The sequence below is a fragment of the Lethenteron reissneri genome, chromosome 20, assembly GCF_015708825.2.
Source record: "Lethenteron reissneri isolate LAM-NWPU_2019-01 chromosome 20, ASM1570882v1, whole genome shotgun sequence".
NCBI classification, from domain to species: Eukaryota; Metazoa; Chordata; class Hyperoartia; order Petromyzontiformes; family Petromyzontidae; genus Lethenteron; species Lethenteron reissneri.
The window spans coordinates 11954136-11977345 of NC_083798.1; the positions used below are offsets into that span (position 1 = coordinate 11954136).

Consider the following 23210-nt stretch of genomic DNA (forward strand, 5'->3'; position numbering starts at 1 on the left):
TAAAACCGTTCATGAATTTTACCAACAATAGTTGTTTAATTTTCCAATACGGAATTTACAGGATATTCTATGATGTTAAAAATGAAGAAGACGTTAAGCGTAATCCATCCTCTGCTGTGTTCAAGGACTGAATGGTTTCTCCAATGATTAACTTTAATAAAATAGCATGTATTCAAGAACTTGGTAATCAATAGAAAGTATGAGCAGTTTAAACTTGCTTCCAATACAATCCCGAATCAACTTCACAACTGTTCTCGCCATGTTAAAGATCGTCCATGAAATCTCCCCTCGTCTCACTCTACTCTCCCCCCCTCCCCCCCCTCTGCGCACACTCTTGGCTCCAGCGACCGAGGCATTCTGTCGAAGCCCACAGTCATCCTTCGCCGAACGGGAGGGTCGTTCATTCTCCTCTGCTGGTTCCATAGTCCGGAATTGGATGGGGGGGGGGGCTTCCTTTCCCCAGCCACCAGTGCCGTTGACTCAAAATCCAGCCCCCAGATCTTCCGCTTTCTCCTTTGCCTTTGACTGGCAGACTCTTCTCACCGATTCTCGCTGCGACGTAAATTTTCCCACGGTTTGTGTACGGCGCTTCGAGATGCGGTGGCATTTAGACGCTGCGTACATTCGCATTGCATTGGAACAAAAAAAGAAGAAACCCCTGCAATGCAGGCAGGCAAGCACAGCAGATACTCTGAAATATGATATAGAGCTCAGGTGTAACCATGGCATAGCCACCGCTGCATGGCGGTGTTTAACTGGCGATGCAGTAGTTGGCATTCGAACATGGAATGAGGGGGCAAAACTCCCCCACTGAACACACTCTCTTCCTCTTAGCCAGAAGTTCCATTGCTGCACTAAACTAAATTATTTAATATTTTTCCAGGTGAGGCCCACTGACAGAGCTACATAGCTCTTTTGCAGAAGCGACCTGGCCACAAATGATATTCCAATGAAGTGGCTTATCTCGTGGAAGTGTATAGCAGCCAAACACTCGAAACGCACGTTTTTTAAATGTGGAGGGAAAAACCGGAGGACACGGAGAAAAATCCACGCGGCCACGGGGACAGAGACATGCAGGCTCAAAATATATAGCAGACGTCAGGTTCGAGATCAAACTCATGACCTCCTGTATGTCAGGCAAGGCAGTTAACATCTCGCCACCACGTTGGGCAGGGAGTCCGTTGCTCGGATTTTCTCTCTCCATGAGCTTCTCGTCTGCGTCTCTTCTCGAGTCGCGTCTCATACCTCGTCCCACCGCATCCTCCCATCCCTCGCTCGGTCCCCTCCTGCTCCTCCCTCCATGCACTGGAGGCATCTACACGGCTCTTCTCATTGCGTGTTCTCTGTCTCTTCTCAACACGTGCCTCAACACGTGCCTGAACCATCTGAGTCTCGCCTTCCAGGTCTACGCAAGAATATTAGTTACCCACCCTCTATCTACCAATGGGTAATTGTTATTATGCTAAAATAAGACAGTTATAACGTGGTACCATTATAAAATGAACATTTCTACCAGTGCCCCGTGGTTTATAGTGCAGTCTTCAACGAGAAATGCACTCAGTTGCTCTGGCCTCTCTCTATATCTTGGCTATAAGGTAGAGCCACTTCCCAAAACGTCAGCTGTTATACAACCTTTCCTCTTTCAGCAGTGTTATCGTCAAATGCTTGTTGAGTGTGTTTTTTGTTTGTTTTATATATATACATACATATTTTTTGTATCTTCTATTTTCCAAGAAAGCAAACAGAAACGCACCAGCAGGACTCAAGGGCTCACCGTGTCAGCAGTAAAACAACCAGAGTTGTTATCTAGCGCAGGAGAGAGAGGGAGAGAGAGGGAGAGCTGCGGACGAGAACGTGTGGAGCTTTCCGCGTGTACGTTGAACTCGCTTGGCACCGTGCGTAGCCAACCGTGCTAACCGCGGCGCCCCACGTGCGACCGCGTGTGATGTTTGGCCTCCTCCCGCAGGTGCATAACATGATGGCGTCAGGGGCAGCCGGCGTGCTGGTCTACGCCAAGCCCGGGGCCAGCCTGCAGGACATGAACTGCGTCGGGCGGGAGTGCGACACGAACATCAACATTCCTGCCACCATGGTGCACGACAACCCCGACGTCACGGCCCAGATGAGGTGCGCAGCGCAAATCCCGCTGACGGAAGACGCACAAGGCCCCATCAACGTCCAGTGGCGTAGCCTGGTGGCGTGGGCCCTGGTACGAGGAATTAAATGCCACCCCCCCCACCCCCCCCCCGTCCTGTGCAATTTCCCGTGTGCACCGGTGCAGTCAAAGTGCCTGCACAGCCGCGGTGGTGATCCCGACGTAGATGCCTGTATATTAGGAGTTTGCATGTTCTCCCCGTGGTCGTGTGGATTTTTCTCTGGGTGCTCCGGTTTTTCTCTCAACGTGCGTTTAGAGTATTTGGCTGCTCTACATTTCCACGTGATAAGCCATTTCGTTGAGCTGTCATTTGTGGCCAGGTACAAGGAGCTGTATAGCTCAGTGGGCCTTACCTGGTGAAATAAAACTAGTTACGTTATTTGACATTTTTCCACTTCGCAGCAAAGCGGCGTGCAAAACGCCGCTCGTGCTTATTATCGCCATGTCGCTTGACTCGACGCCCACCGTGGATTGTAGCGGTGTCCAAATTGTGGCGTTACACCAAAGTGCCTGCGGTTCTCTCACGAGACTCGTTTTGCTGCCGCGTGATGAACGTGTTTAGCCTTCGTCAAAATGAAATTAAACACTTTGTCACTTCTCTAATTTGGCTGGGAAGAAAAAGGCAAGTTACTTGGGGGGGGGGGGGACGTGCTGATTAAAATGAAACATGCAAGAGCGTTGCCCATCGTCAGACCCTAGGGGATCTGGTGTTTGGACGAACACATGCCGGCCTGACGGATAACTCGCGTGGAGATCTTTCTGCAAAAAAAAATTCTCTTGCACTTTAACTATTGAAATCTGGTATAGCGGAATATGAATAAACAGGGGTCACTCGGCGTACACGAACGCAAGGATGAGGTCGTGGCCGCGCTCGCTCGCGCGCGCGTCACGTGTGGACGTGACGCGCGATCGCGTGGCTCGCCACGGCCGGAACGGGCGCGGACCCACGAGGCAGCCGGCAACATGGCCCGGTCCATCTGGCCCTCTCCGTGAAGCCAGCCAGAGCCTGGTGGCACATGGGGATGAAGTGGGAGATTTGTTGTTCAATTTAAAAGAATTGCGATGAGTTGTTTGTTGCGCTGTTTAATTTGTACCGGATGGGAAATCGCCGCGGTAATCCGGGAAGTCACCTTTTCGTTTCGATCTCTCGGCATGGCATTTGAGATGATGAAGTCAAATTTCTTTCAATCCCCCATCCACTGACCCCCTCCCCTCTCATCTGTTCAGTTGGTGTACGTGCTCAGGTCAGGTTGCAAAATATGTGGGTACTCCTACCTCCACCAAGATGTCCGGCCAGCGTGAAAGAGTAGACCAAAATACTCACTGGAGGGGGGCCTCTAGAGCTCCCTCTGGTGAAGGCCCTCCCGCCAGCAGTGGTGTGAGCAAGCAATTCCCAGGATGCACCATTACCTTCCTGCCCCCCCCCCCCCCCCCCGCTTTTGGAGGCTGTGATTGTTTATTCCCATATCTTAGCGACATCCTTCACAGTGCCACTGTGGTAAATGTACACTTACCCCGAGCCAGCCTGTCAAACTAACGATAGTGACTATGTTTTATTTTGTCCAAGTAACGCCCACTGAGCTACATAGCTCTTTTTCAGATGCGACCTTGCTATCACAAATGATAGCCCGACGAAGTGACATTTATCGCAGCCAAATTCTCTAATGTGTGTTTCTAAATGTGAAGGGACAAACCTGAGCACCCAGAAAAAAAAATTCCATGCGACCACGGGGAGAACATGCAACTCAAATATACAGGTGTCAGGGTCGAGATCGAACCCACGACTTCCTGCGTTCCAGGCGAGGTAGTTAACATCTCGCCACCACGGCGAGATGTCAAGAAGCTGTCACGAATGCCCCGACTGCACGATGCGCAGGACACGCTCGACAGTAGCACACCTCTTTGCTGGTACGGCGCCGTCGTTTATAAACATGAATCACACGCTGACGATGTTGGCAGAGGTCACTTTCCACCCACCCCACCCCCGTCAAGCCATGCAGAGAATGAGCCGTCTGCCTTCTGCGCTAAACTGCGCACTCTACCGATTGGACGGCACACCGTACAGTGCTGTCTTGCGATAACAATGCATCCAAAATAAAATTTTAAAAATTAAGAAAACGACCAAATACATAAAGTTCCCCAGGGAAGTTGGCTGCCGAGAGAAGTCTCTGCGGCAGCCGTGCCAGCTGGGCAGCAATGGCCTCCATCCATCCCTCCACTCCCTCTTGTCGTTGATCATTCTGAGTCCAATCAAGCCAATTGTATGCACAAGACTCGGAGCAGCTTCTGTCGGGTTGTGGCGGCGCTATGAACGCAGCGACACGAGTTCATTTCCCGACCACGGCGAACATCGGTAGCGAGTGACATTTGAACCCTGAACCGGTCCTGACCACTACCCCCTCGCCCTCCCCACTTCACCAACCCGCAATAACCAGCATGTTGAAGTATGGTCAAGCAATGCTCAGGACCGACACATCATATGGAAGTTCTCATCCAGTCGAGGATTAACCCAAGGGCTGGAAATTATTAATGTTACATGATTATAATTTCTGTATTGCGGTTGTTATAAGTTATAGCATGGTCTACGACTTCATCTGGAAGCTGCAGCTACTTTAAATTTCGTAGGTGGAGATCCAGAGCAAGGAGGAATAACGAGAGGCACATGCCGATGATAATGCACGGAAGCTGCGAATCGTATAACTTTGACTGCACATATCTGTCAAAGCTACACTGCATTCTATAGAACCGCGACAAAGTAAAGATAGCTTTAGTGTTGTGCCGACTCAACTGCTGGTTTCAACATTTGTGTAAAGATCTCGTGAGCAAAATAGTTTCTTTTCCTGTCTCGCAAGTGCTTTACGCGAAGCACCTACGCTTGGGAACTTTCGCTTCTCTTCTGGAGATTAGTTTCGCCGCAAGAACACAATGTATTCACCCGGGCTCAGAATCACACTTTACAAAGTTTACTCTTCCACTTCCTATTTGCACGGCCAGTTCACACGTTCCGTGGCACAGGTGGGTTTACCCCGGAGCCGGCCACGAATCAATTTACTTGCCCGTGCGGCACCGTCTCCCTCTGTTTGATCGCATTACTCTTGTTGATACAAAATAAAAAGTTCCTCCTCGCGTCGCTAAAAGTAATAAACCGCTGCTAACCCCTTTCTCGCCACGGCAGAGCCGGGGTCATGGTGAACGTCACCTTCCAGCACACTCCGTCGCCCGCCTTCTTTTTTGCCATCGACCCGCAAGGCCGGCTGGCTGAGACCGGCTGGTTCCTGTACCCGAGTTTCAACTTCCTGGCGTGGCAAGCCCAGTGGTGAGGCGTCGGGGCCGTAGCGACGGTCGATTCCTCCGCCCTTGGTGAACGCGTCAGCGCATCGTCATGCGCGTGGGAAATACATTTTCGCGCGCGCCCAGTGTTTTGGTGATGGGTTCCCACGATGTCCGCTACGTTCACAATATAAGCAAAATTATAATTCCATTTCGATAATATTTTATTGGTGGTATCGCCCCCCCCCCTCTGTTCCTCCCCACCACCCACCTACCACCTGTGAAAAGTAGTTCAGGAAAGCAGATATCCCAGACCTACTTCTAAATTCCACCAAGTGACTACTGGTCTACACAGCAGGGGGCAGCACTTTCCCACCAGTTCAGTTTTGTTGTTAGCGAAGTGGACCTCGCAGAACTACTGCTGAAAATCCCTTCACCTGCGCTGCACAGCAATCCCTCCTCAGTGCTCTGGGTGTGTTGCTGCGTGTCCAGGTTCAACTACCTGGGTGGGCTTTACATGCGACTGGCCGACAGAGCGAGCGTGGTCAGCGTGTTGGACAACGCGGTCATGCAGGGCGAGGACGGGGCGTCCGCCACGGTGCTGCTGCCTCCCGGTGGGCTCTCCCGCTCGCCCGCTCTCCCGCTCGCTAGCCGTCACGCGCCCCCACGTTCCCGCACATCCCAACGGTGGCTTCGCCCACGCTCGTTGGCACCGTTGCAGAAAGCGGTGTTGCGTTTTTTTGTCACGTTGTCCACACAAATACAAGCTGTCCTCTACTCATCTTCTTGGTTCTTTCGGTAAAGTCACGTAGAAGGGAAGTAACAAAATAATAAAAATAAAACACAACAAAACAATTCTCACGACGTTTCGGCCACAACACAAGCAGCCGACGGCTGCTTGTGTTGTTGTTTTTATTTTTATTATTTTGTTACTTCTTTTCTACGTGACTTTACCGAAAGAACCAAGAAGATGAATCCCTGCAGTCACGAAAGCTTTAAATCGAAATTTGTCCTCTACTCGTTCAACACCCATCCGTACGCTTGGCACATCTAAACTTGACTGCTGTGACTCTCCTCCATGGCCTCCTTTGTGGCCTCCAGAAAACGCTGCTGCCAGAATTCTCACTCGCACCTGTAAAAGTGACCACACCACTCCATGAGTCCTCTGATCCCTCCACTGGCTCTCAGTCAAATGCAGGAAGTGTTCGAAACTCGAGCTCAAATTCTTTAAGATCCTTCGTGAACTCACCCTCCTGCCTGCCGCTCTCCTCCCATCTCACTCTGCTCCATTCCACATACTCTCCAACCTCTCATCTCACTCTGTCCCTTCATGCACTCTTCACTTCAGCAACCGAGGATTTATCACGAAGCTCCGTGTTTACATTTGCTCCATCCTGCCCCTGTTCAACTCTAGATTTAAGACCTTCCTCTTGTTCTCTGTCTATGACTAACTTCGCCTTTCTCTCTACTCTATGATATATATGGCCACGTGCTATGTAGCAGAGTCTTCAATTGCCATCGCACAAATCCAAACTCCAGTGCGTTGTAACGAGAGCCCAGAACAGGAGTAGAAAGCTCCGTGAAGGGAGATGGAAGCTTTTTGAACAACAACAACAGCAACCAAAACATCTGCTTTCACAATCGTTGAACGCTTGCACGTTCACGGCCACAAGCGCTGCTCTGGAAGAGGAATCTTGGCGCAATTCACAGAGCCCTCTCACCGCGCGCTTGGCCAGCGCAGGTCCAAACCTGTATCCCCTACGCACCTCGACGCAAACAGAACCCCCTCGCCCACCCCGCAATTCCCCGCTGAAACATTCCCTTGTTGCTGTCATAGCAGAGCGACGATCGATATGTTATTCATTTGAGCGTGCAAAATGTCCCCGCGTTTTTATTTTTGTTAACTCTGCAAGTACAAACTGCAACGGCCCAGATGCAACTAGCCGTGTGCCACCTTCACCTTGCGGCGTTCGCAACAGGTGAATTGTCTCTAAATTATCATGCAAAATGACTGTTTAATTCGCCGTACGAATAGCCTTGCGCATGCATGTGTGTGTGTTGAACGTCTTTCGTGCCGTCCGTAGTCAACCGCGCTAATTGGAGGTGCGGGGGAAGGACCACAAACTAAACACAGAAAACGGTTAGAAAGAAATGCGTTTTCAATCAAGATGTTTTAAAAGTGCATAGCTCCCAGTGGCTTTCCAATATCCGAAGGGAAGAGCGTGCCAGACGGCCGCGGAAGCACATCTGAAAGCACGTGTGACACCTGCACGTCAGTCAATCGCCGTGAAATCAATGAGCAAGCTTTGTCTTTACGCGCACGCCCACCTCCCGTGTGGAAAAGGGGACAGCATTTGAAGTGCACCCTGCGGCCCACACGTTAATGGGTTTTGTTTGTTACACAAACGTGGGTTTGCAATCCATGCAGGGCGATCCATTCCGATGCTTTGACCGTCGCTCGTAATGTACTTTTAGGCCTCTCCATGGGAGTCAATTCACCCGCGAATGATTTTTACAGCCCACTAAATACGTTAAGTAGATGCAAAGTAAATCAATATATTTGGGACCCGATCTGCGTTTCGTACGCACAAATCGATAGCGAGAAATATCGCGTTTGCTGCAATTAAATAAATGTCATCGCCAACACGCGGAGAGCGGCAGTCGTTGAATTTTAACGATGGCGATCGCAGCGTTCGACGGAAGCTCGTCGTTACAAATGATTTCAGGCGTCCTGTGAAGGTGTTTTAGGTGTTGGCCGCTTCAGAAATTTGCGCTGTCGTTCTCGAGACGTTCACTCGTTTTCTGCCGGATCTTTCCGTCGCTCGTTTTGTTTCAATGAAATATTTACCGTGTGAAATTGCAAACTCAAGAACGTAACGGTTTACATAGCCTTAACTCGTGTAATTAATGATTGTGAAATGTGAAATGTTTTGACGGCGCACGGCGATTGCCGTCTATGATGTCTTCACTTTCGCGGTTTAATTATTTGGTGTAACTGACAGCGTTTGTGTCGCGAGCGTTCGAGATTCTAACGATTAGAAATGCACTAGGATTGGCTTACGTGGAATATTTATCTCATAACAAATCACACTTTTTGTGATACTGCATTGACAGTGGCTCATAAAAAAAAAACATTTGACAGTAACATTGCACTATAAAGGGATGTTTTTATAAGTAATAATAACGATAGGTGAGTTTTTGGACAAAGGAAGATAGAGCCTGTGAAGAAGGTCTATTGTCCGAAACGTCTCCAGTTACTCCTGCAGTGTAGTTTACACAGTGGCGATCTCCCCCCTATTCCGGATATTTTGACGGGGGTCTCCTTAAAAAAGTATTAATCAGACGCAGGCTTTCCTTGGTAAACGAGTGTAATGATGACGATAAATGTATTCACTTCTACTGGAAGTACAGTAAAGCACAAAAACAATACGGTAAAACACGTGACGTACAATTTACAGTCGTAGGAATCTAATTCCGCGATAGTCAACACGTCGTGAAAAGGAATGTTATCAGAATTTGAATGTTTATTTATACTGGAGGAATCCGATGAGCTATAAAGCTCTGTCGGGTCAGAACTTTACAATTAAAAACAATATAAAAACACGATAGGAGTTCAACGTATAGGAAAGGTAAACAAATCATAAAAAAATACAAACAAAACTCAACGTTTTTTTTTTCTAAGCTGCTAAAGCCTACTGAGCTATTAACTTATTTTTCAGAATCGACCTGGCCACAAATGATATCTCAACCAAGCGGCTTATCATGTGGAAATGTATAGCTGCAAAATAATCTAAATTGTCTAAACGCATCTCGATTTCAAATGAGGGAAATACTGGAGGACCTGGAGAAAAAAAATCCACGTATGTACGTATGTTGAACTTCTTTCGCACCGTACGTAGCCAACCGCGTTAATCGGAGGTAGCGGAATGACGTTACGGTCACGATCGACGCGCCGGTGACGTTGCGCTGCAGACCTGCTCACGTACAACGCGCTGGAGCTGGAGCTGGCGCTGTCGTGCCCGGGCGACCGGGACGAGGCCTGCGCCCCGTGGGACCACACGGTGCACCTCAGCGTCTGCTGCTCTCCCGACGGGGAGCTGTGCTCCACGGAGCTGGGGAGGTGGATCACTCCGTTCCGGAGGTGCGTCTCCAGCCAGCCCGCCCGCCCGTGCGGTGCGCGGTGGCGGTAACGGGCACAGCCCAAGACTCGCGATTCCAGAGGTTTTGATTCGATCTCGCAGTTGAAACCGACGGTTGAAACAACGGTGCCGGTTTCTTAAATCTCCGCCCTGCGGTGCAAATGGGTTCACGGCATTAAAGTCGATGGGCAGGTCACACGCGGTGGGGTAAAGCGTGGGTGCTCCCACCTTTTACAAGATGGAAGAGTAGGCCAAATGCCCTCTAGAGGGGGCTCTCTAGAGCTCTAGAACTCCCTCTGGTGGAGTCCTCATCTGCTCACTGCAGCAGTGGAGTGAGCAAAGTAATCGCAGGGCCTGTGCCTTTACCCTCTCATCCTGTGTCAGGTCACCGGTTGAAAAAGATGCAACCAGAAAACACTCATTTTGCAACCAGAAAAAACTCATTTTGGCCGCTTACACTGGTCAACAAAAAAAAATCTGGCCTGGACTTTTGCAGCTGTTTTAAACTAATTTCAGGGTGCTGATTTCAAATCTGATCTTAGATTTGCTCTATCACATCATTTTTATGCTATCGGCATACCCAATTTTCATTGATTTTACCCCAAATTAACTGTCACTTATGATTGCAAGTTGTTGCGAGTCAGTGACTGCTTTAGTGTTAAAATATGGTGCTGTATTTTTAGGATAGTGTGTTTATAATATCATTTTAAGTAGATATCCACATTTATTTAATATTTTTCTTCCGCAGTTTTTATTGAAAATGCAATATTTGATATCTCAAAAACCTGTGATAGACGAAAACTGATGCCAGATTTGGAATCAGCACCCCAAAATTACATTAAAACCGTTGGAATACCTTATGCCAGAAAAAGTGTGTTGACCAGTGTTGTCTTGGACATGCGTCCCCAGGCTGTGTCCCAGGCTGAGCCTGAAGTCTTGTTAACGGGCTAAAGACTTTTACAGCACAGGTCAAGCACTCTATCATTGCACCGAATTGACGTGCCGTTGAATTGACGCAAGTACTGGAGTGATGTTAGCAGAGTGCCTCAACGGTGCATTTGACCGTGACTTTATAATTATAGAGTTTTACCGTGCACGAATCCGCAAACCTGTGTCGGACACTCTGGTGTGTAGCAGCAAGACAAGATCTGCTTGCCCTGTGTGTTGTTTTCCTTTAAGCGGACACCAGTCACCGCATGCTGGAATCCAACTGCTCCAGAAAAGTTAATGAGTTCATGTGCATTGTTCAGTGAGTGTTATTATTAATTTGCTGTACATTTGGACAAAGTGATTTGTGGTTTTGGGTTGTGGGATCAGGTCTCTCTCTCGGCAAGAGTAAATGCTACAATCATCCATTCACATTCGGAGTGCACGTTGCTCATGAAAAAAATATTTCAAATTCTTGCCTGGGCCTCGTCTCCACGCATGGATAAGTAACCGGGATTTGCCCAACGTGATTCATCCCCGTGGACTCGGCGGACAGGGCTTTGATCCAGAAACACGATACATAATTAATAAGACTCTCTCTCTCTCTGTGTGTGTGTATGTGTGTGACACATTGACAGCTTTCCCACTGACATCCTGGGCAAGTCCCATCCTCGTCACCATTCAGCTGCCACTTCAATACCGCACTGGGGACGCGGCGTCAGTTCCGCCCAGTTGCCACCAGGGTGCAATCGTTACTTTTTTTCCCCCCAGAGCGTGATTGAGGCTTCTAACCCAAGACAGATGCGTCAGACTCTCTGCAGTACCTTGTCTCTTTCTTGATGCCATGTCTCATTTCTCCCCCACCCCCTCCCATATCCTTGTTTGTAGCAGGTTGGGGAAAACTTAAGAATACTAAAAAAAAGTTTCGTCAAAGGCTGTATCCAAAGCAAGTGTGGGGTAGCTGTCGAGTGTGAAGGCGGTGCAACTGCACCAGGGGGCCAACATCTGGCCAGAGGGGGGCCCGGGTGCTGGGCTATGAAGAGGGCGATGATTGGACAGGGCTGCCCCCCCCCCCCCCCATTCTATTCCTCACATCAGAGGCCATGCCAACCATGCTATGCCAAGAGCCGCCATGGCACTGCAATCGATAGCAGATGATTGTATTATTTCCTGCACGTAGGATGGCACCGTCGGTGGAACGAGGAACGAGGGCCCGAGGACGTGAAAGTAAAACAAAAAGATTCGCTCGATAGCGTCAGACAGGATTGTCTTGGTCTGGGAATTACACTCCCAGGAGTGGACAGGCCATCGACAGAAATGGACGCCGCTGTGAAGGTGGCCTTGAGTGGGCTACCACCGCGAGTCGACGTATCGGTGTCTCCGGGGGTAGTAAGCCATGAGGTGAAGACGTGAACCGGGCAGGTGGAGTGGTCACACTGCGCTGTGGACCTAGCCTCCCGACTTCGATTCCCTGCCACGGATAACGTCGGAGGCGAGCGACATCCGAATCAATCCTGGCCCACCCACCCCTTCATCGGGCAATACTGTCCGGCGTGGTGAAGAATAGTCAAACGACCCCTTCCCATGCTGTCGTGGCACAGGGATACCTGCTTCCAGCAGTGGATTGACAGTGGGGCTGTATTTGTGTGTGCGTGCACCTGGCGTGCGGTCGGCGCGCACCCCCTGATGGGCCCCTCGATTGTGCTCGCTGCAGGCGCGTGGGCCACTGGCTGACGGACGTGTCGCCCCTCCTGCCCTTGCTCGACGCTCGCACCTGCAACCTGACGCTGAGGACGGTGCCCTGGGCCAAGCCCTGGAGGCCGACGCTCAACCTGCGCTTCTCTCGCCGGACGCAGCTCCCCGGTGCGTAACAACGCGGGTCGTCCGTTCGCGACGTTTGTGGTCCGGGCGCGGGCCATGGCGTGAACGGATCCCTGGGCCAAATAAGGTATTTGTTGGCGCCCCTTGAGAATAATGACCTGGAATTGTGTCCGTACCTGTGTATATTTATGTACATATATATAAACAACTCATTTATGTATGTTGAACTTCTTTCGCGCCGTACGCAGCTAATCGGAGGTGCGAGGGAAGGGCAGCAAACTCAACACCAAAATCGGTTCTAAAGAAAAGAGTTTTCAATCTATATTTAAAAGTGCATAGCTCCAGTGGCTTCCTAATATTGAAAGGGAAGAGCGTTCGAGACGGCCGCAGTAGCGCACCTGAAAGCGTGTGATGCTGTTCAATGGCGAGACAAAAGCCGCTGGTGCGAGGATGGCCGGAGTTTGCTTGGTGATGCTAGGTGGATCCTTAAATCACAGGATCGTGAGAGATGGTGGAGGCTTGGGGAAGTCTTCATACAGCAGTGGATTGATATTGGCTGGTGATGATGATTATGCGCATATTGAGACCAGAGTTCTTATTTTTGCAAGCGTAAACATCGGTTTAAATAAGTGCAGCAAACCGACGAGATTCCAAATACAATAATGTAATTATCATTGTAAAATATTGGCAACATTATTGGGAAAATGTCAAAACTGGGTGGTTTTTAACTTTTGCTGACAAAACTGGATCCCAAATGTCAAAACTGGGTGGTCTTGGAAAACGACAGGCAAAACAGGGTGGTGCTTTTTGATATGACAAAACTGGGTGATGTTCAATGTGGACAAATGTCAAAACTGGGTGAAGAAGGTGTACGATTTAATGTATCATTTTGTACACGTTTAGGTCCTTGCGTTATTCATCCATATGTCGCCACAGATTTAGAGCGTTCCAAATGATGTTTCTCGTGGCTCATGTTCCATACCTTGCACCACAAACTTCCCGTTTGCATACTGGCACAGTGTGCCAGCTCGCTTACTTGCCGTTTGTATACTGGCACAGTGTGCCAGCTCGCTACTACAGTAACACTTACTTGCCATATGTATACTGGCACAGTGTGCCAGCTTGCAACTACAGTAACACTTTCAGCTCGCGAACATACACGAACTTGCCATTTGTATACTGGTACAGTGTGCCAGCTTGCATGCTACACCTACTACAGTAGAACAACGGTAGATAGTGTTTGCGTCGAGAAGTATGGTGCTGCACACTTAGAACAAAACATGTTTGTTACATATATATAACTACTTCGACGGGCAAGAGCGCTTGTTGTGGCCCTTGGCGCGACAGAAGGAGCACCGCGTGAGGCCCAATGGGCCACCTTCGCCACGGTTGCGAATCCGACGCTTCGGGCGGCCAGCCTTCTTCTGGCGAGGAGGTGGCATCATGGTGTTGTCGCGTTGCAGCTTCTCGGCAATGGGCAGCTCGATACCGGCAACCGAGGTCCATGTCGTGTTGATGGCAGAGACTTGGTAACACACCGCACATGCGTCGTAGAGCTCGGGCATCCGCCCAAACGCCATGAGGGCACGAATGTAGTGCCGACACGGCAAGCCCATCTGCTTCATGTACCCGCACGTGCACGACCGAGAGCTGAGATCGACTCGGCGCTTGGCAGAGGCGTAGGCGTCTGGATCCTTGACGTATGCACGCGTCGAGGTACTCTCGTAGACCTTGTACCTCGGGGCCAACGCCTGCTGAGCGTCGATGAGTCCTTGAGCGTACGGCGTAATGACACGCCCTTGAGCGGCCCACTTCTCGGCGTCGCTGCGGTGGGCAAAGGCCGTCGTCATCATGTCTTCCATGTGGTGCATGAGGAAGTGGAAGGGGTCCATCTCGCGAGCCGGCAGGGCCTCGCTGTTCGTGGACTCCACAAAGTTTGTCGTGCGCCAGCCGTACAATGGCGTCGTGTGCAGGTGCGGATAGAGCGCCCACGTGTGGGGGTCGATCTTGTTGTAGTACGTGGCCGCCGCAGGCAGAGCTACGCCCAAGCAGCCCAAGGAGCTGCGGAACGCGGCCTCGGAGGCGCACCCTTGGGCATCGTAGATGATGCCTTGGAGGTCGGGCGTGAACGCGGAGCCGATGTTGTCCACGCCGTTGCAGATCAAATGCCGCGTGCAGTGGATGAGCATGAGGTCCTTCCAGTCGGAGGCTAGGATGCCCGTGCCACGATCACAGAAGACCGGCGTGCCGTCGAGCTCGATGTCGTTGGTCGTGCAGCAGTTGAGAAACCAGTCGTAGGCCGCTGCCGTCTCGGACGGCACCAGCGCCACAGCGAGAAGGACGTTGCGGTTGTTGCCGTCGCGCCCAACGAGGACGAGCATGGTTCCGTTGTAGGCGCGCGCCTTCATGTGCGACCCGTCGATGCCGACGACGCGTTGAAGACTTGGCTGCAACGAGCGTGCGATCGGGTTGCAGATGAACGCACCCCAGAAGATGCCCGCGTCTTCTCGCACACTGCAGGTCGTCGCGTTGAGCTTGCCGAACGTCTCCACCAGCGAGTTGATGAACTCGAAGCCTGCATGGGCCGCACTCTCGTTCGCCGCGATGCACGTGTCCTTGGCGCGGTACATCATCCGGGTCGGGACAATGACGCGAGCAACGTCGGCGACCTGGGCAATGACAGTCGGTGCGGAGGTACGGGGGTTGGCGCGAAAGGCCGAACGGGCTGTCGTGTTCGCCTCCACTTGGCGCTGCGTGATCTTGGTAGTGCCCGTGCAGCCGTGGTGATCCGTGCACAGCGCCGAGACGCGGAAGCCGCGTCGTTCCCCCATGAGCTTCGTCAGCTTCACCTTGAAGGAACAAGGTGTTGAACTAGAGCAGACGATGGCAACGTGCCGTCCGCCGCTTCGCTTGAGGTCAAGGACCGCGCGCTTGCCTTGTTGCAAAGCAAAGTCTTGGATGCCGTGGATGGCCTCGCGGCGCGTGGTAAAAGTCTTCTTGGGGTGGAGGGTTGCCATTCGAATGTGAGCCGCTCCTCCACCTGTTTCGTGAAAAATGCTTGTGAAAAATCACGTTTCTACGTCTACTTTCAATTTTTCACGAGACAATATGTCTATTTTCATTGCCAGCAATTTGATTTTTCACACAATATTTCCGCCAATCACCGTAACGGTGGGCCAAAGGATTGACCAATCAACGAGATGCGCATTCGTTGGTTTGTTCCGCACCATTGGGACCATGGTCAGGAGCGTCAAGCAGGCTGGTCCATCTCCCAAGGACGTCGCCTTTGTCTCTGTGCTTGGTCGTTTGGCGGGCTATGGTCGAATGCATGGCAAATTTAAGGGTGTACAGTAGCGCGTAGCATCAACCAACAATCCAAAAGTTTGGTATTGACGCGAGTCACTAGTCTAGGTCATCACGCAAGGTGGCAGTGCGCCCGCCTGGTCGCAAGCCCGCCCCGAGCTCACTTCCGAGTCCGAGCCGTAGCTTGAAATGTTGGTCGTTGGGGTGCTGGCACACTGTGCCAGCGTACAAATATCAAGTGTGTGTAGTTATATGGTGCTGGCACACTGTGCCAGCATACTAATACCAAGTGTTTAGATGAATGGGGTGCTGGCACAGTGTGCCAGTATACAAATACCAAGTGTTTGGATGAATGGGGTGCTGGCACACTGTGCTAGTATACAATTATCAAGTGTATTGACAAATGTCAAAACTGGGTGCACCCTGAGTGTCCAAAACTCAAGTTTTTGGCCACCCAGGGTGCACCCAGTTTTGACATTTGGAATCCAGTTTTGTCGGCAAAAGTTAAAAACCACCCAGTTTTGACATTTTCCCCAACATTATTACTTCATTGGAACCTCATTTGCCAGTAAAAAATATGATAATTGGTTGTTTACCCTTCTATCTGGCAACAAAACTGACACCTTTTTTTATAAGGAGTCATGTTTGCATATACCACAATACCTGCAGCCATAATGCAAACATAACTCTGATAATATATGCACTGTCCTTCAAGGACAGTGCATATATTATCAGAGTTATGTTTTTTGTTTGTTTATGTTTTTTGAAAAAAAAAACATAACTCTGATAATATATGCACTGTCCTTGCATTTTGGCTGCAGGTATTGTGGTCTATGCAAACATGACTCCTTGTAGAAAAAGGTGTCAGTTTTGTTGCCAGATAGAAGGGTAAACAACCAATTATAACATTATTACGTATTACATTTACTAATAATACATAAATAAAATCACATTATGGTTGGGCATTATCAACCCATCATTCCTTGGTTGGTAAAATGAGTACCGCTTTGTGGAAAGTCAGAAATGGTTGTATGATGGAGAGATTGATATGAATTGTGGCAATTTCCACCGACTGGGTGACTGCTGAAAATGATTTCTGTACCCAATGTTCATTTCAGGACGTTGACACTTTGACATTTAACTTGCACAATAACGTGTGCTCATAGAGTGAGAAATAACATTACTACTTGTGGACAAATAAAGCTCGCGCAAGATCATTTCACATCGCGGATTTCATTACCTCAACAAATGTCGTGTGAACTGAGGCGTGAAAGTTATTCAGATAGAAATATGTACAAACCGTTATGATAGTTTCCATTGACCTTGAATTTTTGTTAAACAGGCTTCCAGCCAAGGCCTGCGTTACGTGGGAAATATTTACGCATTTTTATTCATGATCGTGCTGGTTTAACACTCCAAAGTGTGAAATATCATAATGATACGATTCATGATCGGGAACTTCAAATTAGTTTATAGATATATATTTTTGAACAAATAAAATGCAAATTTTTAACAGGTTTACTTTCATGCAGTATGCATTGTTATTTTTTGTTTATCCACCCATAAGTTGTTTATTTTGAATAAATTACCATTATTAAGGTTTTTTTTCTACTAGTAGCAATTACATTTATTATAATAATTTACAGTCGTTAGTCAATCCACTGCCAGTCGAAGGCCTCTTCATACCACGTCACACATGGGGGTTGTTTGACCATACTTCACCACCATGGTCATTGTGGGGTGAGTGAGAGGAAGAGGTCAGGTGTGGTGGGGGAGGGGGTCAGGACCAGTTCAAATATCACTCGCCACTGATGTTAGCCGTGACCGACAATCGAACGCAGATCATGGGATTCAGGGTGCAGTACTCTAACCGGTGCGTGCCTCCCCCCTCCCGCCCCCCTATTCCACCCCAGCAGTAATGAACCCACCATGTACACACTGTTTAATCTCACTTGTCACATCACACGAATCGCACCAGGCGAGCGAATATTTTAACCATTGAAGAATTGTTCCCAAGTTATTTCAAGGCGGCTTATCGGATTTATTTGTTTTGGCAGCCATTGTCAATTGGCTGCCGAGGGCTCGCTGCCCCCGCGCGGGTAGCTGGCCGCAAATAAAATGTGGCTCTTTACTCCGCTTTAAATGATTTAACTTGTCGCAGGGCCTCGCACGTCGAGTGCAAAAGAAACAATATTAACCGACAAAAAAGTTGCGAGCTGTTCTAAACCATTGCTGAAATTGTTCTCGAGTTGATCTGTCGCTGCGCGAGGTTTCTTTCGTGGCGGTTTGAGGAACGAGCGCTTGATGAACGCGTGCCTTAAATGCCGCACGGAATGGGGCACGCGATAAACGGCGCCCCAAGCTCCCCGTTTCCACTCTGCGGTGTCACCGCTTAGGGCCCCCTCGTCCTCCCCCAGTGCCCAAAGTAGACGGCGTCCTGATGAATGAGAACCAATAAAGAAGCCATTTCTGTCGCTGTGTGCCTCTGGAGAGCCGTGCTCGAACTGCTGTCTTTCGCGCAATCAGGTTCAGCTGCTGTAATGAGATCTCTGCCTCCAACACCGAGCCCTTGGTGGTGGTAGCGGTGGTGGTAGCAGTCTGCATAGATTCCCACATTCCCTATTCATTAACATATCTTGGCTTCGTAATTACTTTTCATATCATGCAATTCTTAAAGTTAGAACATTTCATATTCTTGGGTCTTTCGATAAAGTCACGTAGATAGGTTCAAAGAAAATAACAAAAAATAACCAAAAACTCCGACGTTTCGATCGCAACACAAGCGGTCATCTTCAGGAAAAGGGGGGGGGGGTGAGCTTCCAAGGCAAACTGTTTACAAGGGTTTGAAATGGGCGTAGCCCAAATGTCAGCAGCCAATAACAATGTAAGTGGTGGGCAGCTAACCCGACGGTGGTTGGTTTTCCACCAATCAAAAAGTTGCGAGCTGTTTTAATAATTGTCTTGCATGTGAGCAAAGATACGAGAATACTTTTTAACTTGTGCATGAAGAGCTGTGCTTCGTGGTAACCTTTTCCATGATGCGTGCCATGTGTGGGAAAACACGTTGTGTGGTCAGCCATTCCCATCATTGTCATCACATCGTCATCGCCACCACATCGTCATCATCGCATCATCATTATAATTATAATACTTCGTCATCTACCAACGGAATGACAATTGCTAAAGCCAGACCAAGGGTGTTGTCAGTTTTTATTTAATGATTCTGTCCAGGTTCAAGTTTGACATTTTCTGAAATCCATCCTCAGTAGAAATGGTCTACACAAAACCTACCCAGCTTGGTAGTGTAGCGGTTAGCGCGATGCGCTATGAACCCGGGTCTGAGTTCGATTCCCGCTCATGGCCAACACCACTGACGATTATTTGACCTGGTCCTGGGCCTCCCATAGGTCGACAGCCTCAAATGAATACCTGATGTGGTGGGTAAACATTGTCACTAGAGAGACAAAGGCGGCCGGGAGTGGTGCTCACTGCACTTGTCCTAACAGCCTGATGAGGCTATACGGGGGATAATTGTCTTTGTGCTCACATCAGCCATAAGTGAGTACGTGGTGCTTTGTGTAAATATCAGTCCGGGGAGATAGAGACAGAAGACCGGCGTGATCCTGGCCACACCACCTCCTCGTGCGCCGTGCTCGCCTTTATAGGTGCTCATGAACAGCACTTGCCCCGACAGCCTTTACAGACTACACGGGGGTCTTTATATGTGTATGGGTGCATCAGGCATAACTACTTCCTGGGGGGAATGAGTTATGATTGAGTTATTTCACGACTTCGTTGAGCTGGTTTGTTATTATTGGTCTCGTAATTATAGTTTCTTAGATGTGCACTTTTTAAGATAGGTCATACTGGGCTGTTAGGCACAAAATTATACACCAATGTTTGTGAGTCCTTACAAACAACGGCTTGCATTACCACCCTACTTGGGTGCCAGAGAGCCTGTGATTAACACCGTGATGTACAGCATGTTATCAAATGAAGCTATCACCCCGCGATTCAGTAAACCTTAGTGCTCCTCCGTCTGAAGCATTGTGAGTGTGTGTGAGTGTGTGTATGTGAGTGTGTGTATGTGAGTGTGTGAGTGTGCGGTAGTGTAGCGGTTAGCACGCTGCACTACGAACCCGGCGACCCGAAATCGATTCCCGCTCAATGCCAACACAAGTGACGATTATGTTAACTAGTTCTGGGCCTCCCCTAGGTCGACTCAGAGCCTCAAATGAGTACCTGGTGCGGTGTGTAGACATCGCCACTCGGGAGACAAAGGCGGTCGGGCGTGGTGCTGGCCACCCACCCCCTCGTATGCCGTGCCGGCCTTCATCGGTGCTACTCACTAACAGCACTTCCTCCGCCAGTCTGTTAAGGTTATACGGAGGATATTTGTCTTTTGTGTGTGCACAAAAGATGGAGGTCCCTCATACAGCCTGTCACAAGACTGTTGAAGCAGACGTAGTTAGCGATCACCTATTAAGGCTGTCACGACCACCTATGTCGCTCCAGTGCTGGCGTTTGCACATTCTTACCGGACACTCATTTCAAGGTTGAGTCAACCTACGGGAGGCCCAGGGCCGGTTCATTCGCCATTGATGGCGAAAATCGAAATCAAACGCCGGACTGCCAGGTTCATAGCGCAATGCGTGAACCGATACGCGCACGCGCAGACACGCATTCCACAGAGTATGCAGAATACGTGACCGAGTTGCATAAGCAATGGTCACATTCCAGACAAAGCCTAATGTATTACACGGCTAGACGTGTCATGCTGTCAATCCATTTGTGAAGCCATAACTCGCTGAGAGGAAGCTCAACCGAGAGGGAGCTGTCGATGGTGCTGAAACGAGCTGGCATTTAATATTTATCGCTATTATAATTTTACTTGTTGTAAATATTACGCACTTAAGCCAAGGCAGTAATAGCGATCGTGAGGGAGCATGCGATTAGAGCATTACATGTTCGTGAAGCCGTAACTTGAATCATCATTCTGGGCTTCACTGCTTAAGGGACTTGCAAATTTAATTGACCAAGCACCATGCTCCCTATTATGTGCCAAGTGAAAATGGCACTTGATGAGAAAACCGAGGCCAACACTGCTCTGTCTCTGGACAGGCAAGCCACTGTTTCTCCCCAGATGATTTTTTTACCACTTTGGAATTGATTATTTCATCCCCGAGTCCAAACAATTCTGAAATCAACTGCCGACGAAAAGCAATGTGTAATTCGAAATGTACGTGTTTGCTGTAATTATAAAGGGTTACATTCGCTTTCCTTATTTATTTTACAGTTGGGCTTGACCATTGTTCACCAGTTGTAATTCATCACACATCAATGCAAGTAAATTATCTTTCACAATGATTTCAGTTATTAATTTAGAAATGTCACACAGCTCTTTAAGCAGGAATTGTTTGTGCGACTCACGGAGGCGCTTGCGACGAGACGCCAGAGGTTTTTTTTTCTGACCTCCTGCGAGCTTTTTCAATCTTCCTGGTCGGTAGCGGAGGGTCTGAAGAATCTCCCGCGAGCTGTGATCGGAGCTCCCCCAGATTTTGCACAGCAGAGGTGCGGCAAAGCACAGCACCTTAGAACCACTGGGACCATGCAATTACCCTGGCGTTCCTCATTACCGATCAACTCTGCGCGTGCGAAATGCAGTTGTGAAAGTTTTGTTTCCAATATTAATAACATCGGGAATCATTGTGGACCGAGTGAGAGCGATTGGAGTTATTGTGGTGGCCAGCCTTATCGTGATGCTTACAACCGTGGCACGTATCCAGATGTCGTTGACATGCAGCGCTACGGCTTTATTACAGCCGAGTGCCGCATGCGGTGAAAGATGACATTAATAAACGCTCTGACATTGGGGGAGGAGATGAAAGTATGTAGAGATGATTGTACTTTTTTTTCATTAGGCTTTTACAAAAGTGCCTGTTCAGGTTAAATTTTGTAAGTAGATTTAGTTTTTTCCCGTAAAAAGTGCAAGCACAAATGTTATTGTACCTGCTGCTTTTGACAGCGATGGCGCGGTGTGGAATCACTCTAATTTTTTGTTGCTGTACATTTTTGGGGTTGAACGATGTTTTCGGAAATGCAAGTGTTTGGTACGTGGTGACTTTGCTGGGTTGTGGCCTTGCGGTCGTGACGGTGAAGAAGGAATTGTCAAACTCGCCCACCACGTGAGAGTTTCGGTCATTCATCACGACACCGTGCACTGTCAATCTTGTGGCATCAGCTCCCCCTGCGCATATAGAGGTGTAAACCTCATGCTTATGTAATGTATATTACATAATACGGGGCAGTCCTTGGGTTATGAACCTAATTAGTTCATGAGGCCTGTTTGTATGTCGGAACACAAAAACACACCGTATTTAAATGCCCATACGGTCAGTGGTATGAAACGTGTTCCGGTTTAACAAAAAGGGAAGCATTGTTAAACTCATAATCGTGAAGAAATACTGTACATTTGCATGTAACACTGTTAGAAATACTGTATAGTAAATAAAACAGAAATTAACATAAATAGAAAACAACTCTTTTAGTTTCACTTACCTTGAGTCCTGATGCTCTCTTGTAGTTGAAAGGGGGGCAATGGATCACCACAATTGCACACATGCACGCACCCCGATGACAATGATCCCCCATGTAGCCTTAACAGGCTGTTGGGGCAAGTGCTATTAGTCAGTAGAACTTATGAAGGCCGGTACGGCACATGGGAGGGTGGGTGGCCAACACCCACCCGGCTGCCTTTGTCTCCCCAGTGGTGATGTTTACACACCGTACCAGGTACTGGTGTTGGCCGTGAGCAAGAATAAACCTCGGGTCGCCGCTATGCTACCGCTCCCCACACACTCACACTTTCACACAACAACAACAACAAGCGCCATTCGCTACTAAGTGGCGGTGACATCGCCACGACGCTTGTGCCAGGCCATGTGCACCTTGAGGCCACACACACTTTCACACACACACACACTTTCACACACACACTTTCACATACACACAGTTTCACACACACACTTTCACACACACACTTTCACACACACACTTTCACACACACTTTCACACACACACTTTCACACACAGACACTTTCACACACACACACTTTCACACACTCGCACTTTCACACACACACGTTCCGTGCACATACACACACACATGCAAACACTTACTCCCAGCACGAGGCCGACTCACTACGCCTCTCGGAGGATCGCTCCTCTGAACAAAATAGTTCCGCGGTTCAGTTTGCAATTGCCAGTTCACGTTTTAAGTCAATATAATTTTTTTTATTTAAGCCGATTTGTAAGTACGGGCGTTCGTAAGTCGAGCACTGGCTGTCTATATCTATCCCTTAGCACTGGGGGGACCTTTATCAATTGTGGCTATATTTGGTAGAAAATTTTAAACCTTCAAAATCTCAATTCAAAAGTAGAAGCAACATTCAATCGCTCTGGACGACAGTTCCACTTTAAGCAAATGAGGTCTGCAGAGTCAAAGTCAGCACGATTTAGAAGAAGAAGCAGCAGAAATAATTGGAGAGCGCCTTTGGGGAAAGTTCTTTCTTTTTTAACTGTGACATCAATATTTA

At 48.9% G+C, this 23210-nt stretch overlaps 1 protein-coding gene across 1 annotated transcript in view; it reads left to right on the top strand.

Annotated features, from left to right (window-relative positions):
- Positions 1 to 23210, top strand: part of LOC133344765 (uncharacterized) — a 47482-nt gene that overhangs the window by 12987 nt on the left and 11285 nt on the right. Inside the window, exons 4-8 of the mRNA XM_061554902.1 lie at positions 1967 to 2127; positions 5331 to 5471; positions 5918 to 6039; positions 9398 to 9566; positions 12206 to 12354. Coding sequence (XP_061410886.1) covers positions 1967 to 2127; positions 5331 to 5471; positions 5918 to 6039; positions 9398 to 9566; positions 12206 to 12354 — 742 coding nt within the window. The remainder of the gene's footprint in view (positions 1 to 1966; positions 2128 to 5330; positions 5472 to 5917; positions 6040 to 9397; positions 9567 to 12205; positions 12355 to 23210) is intronic.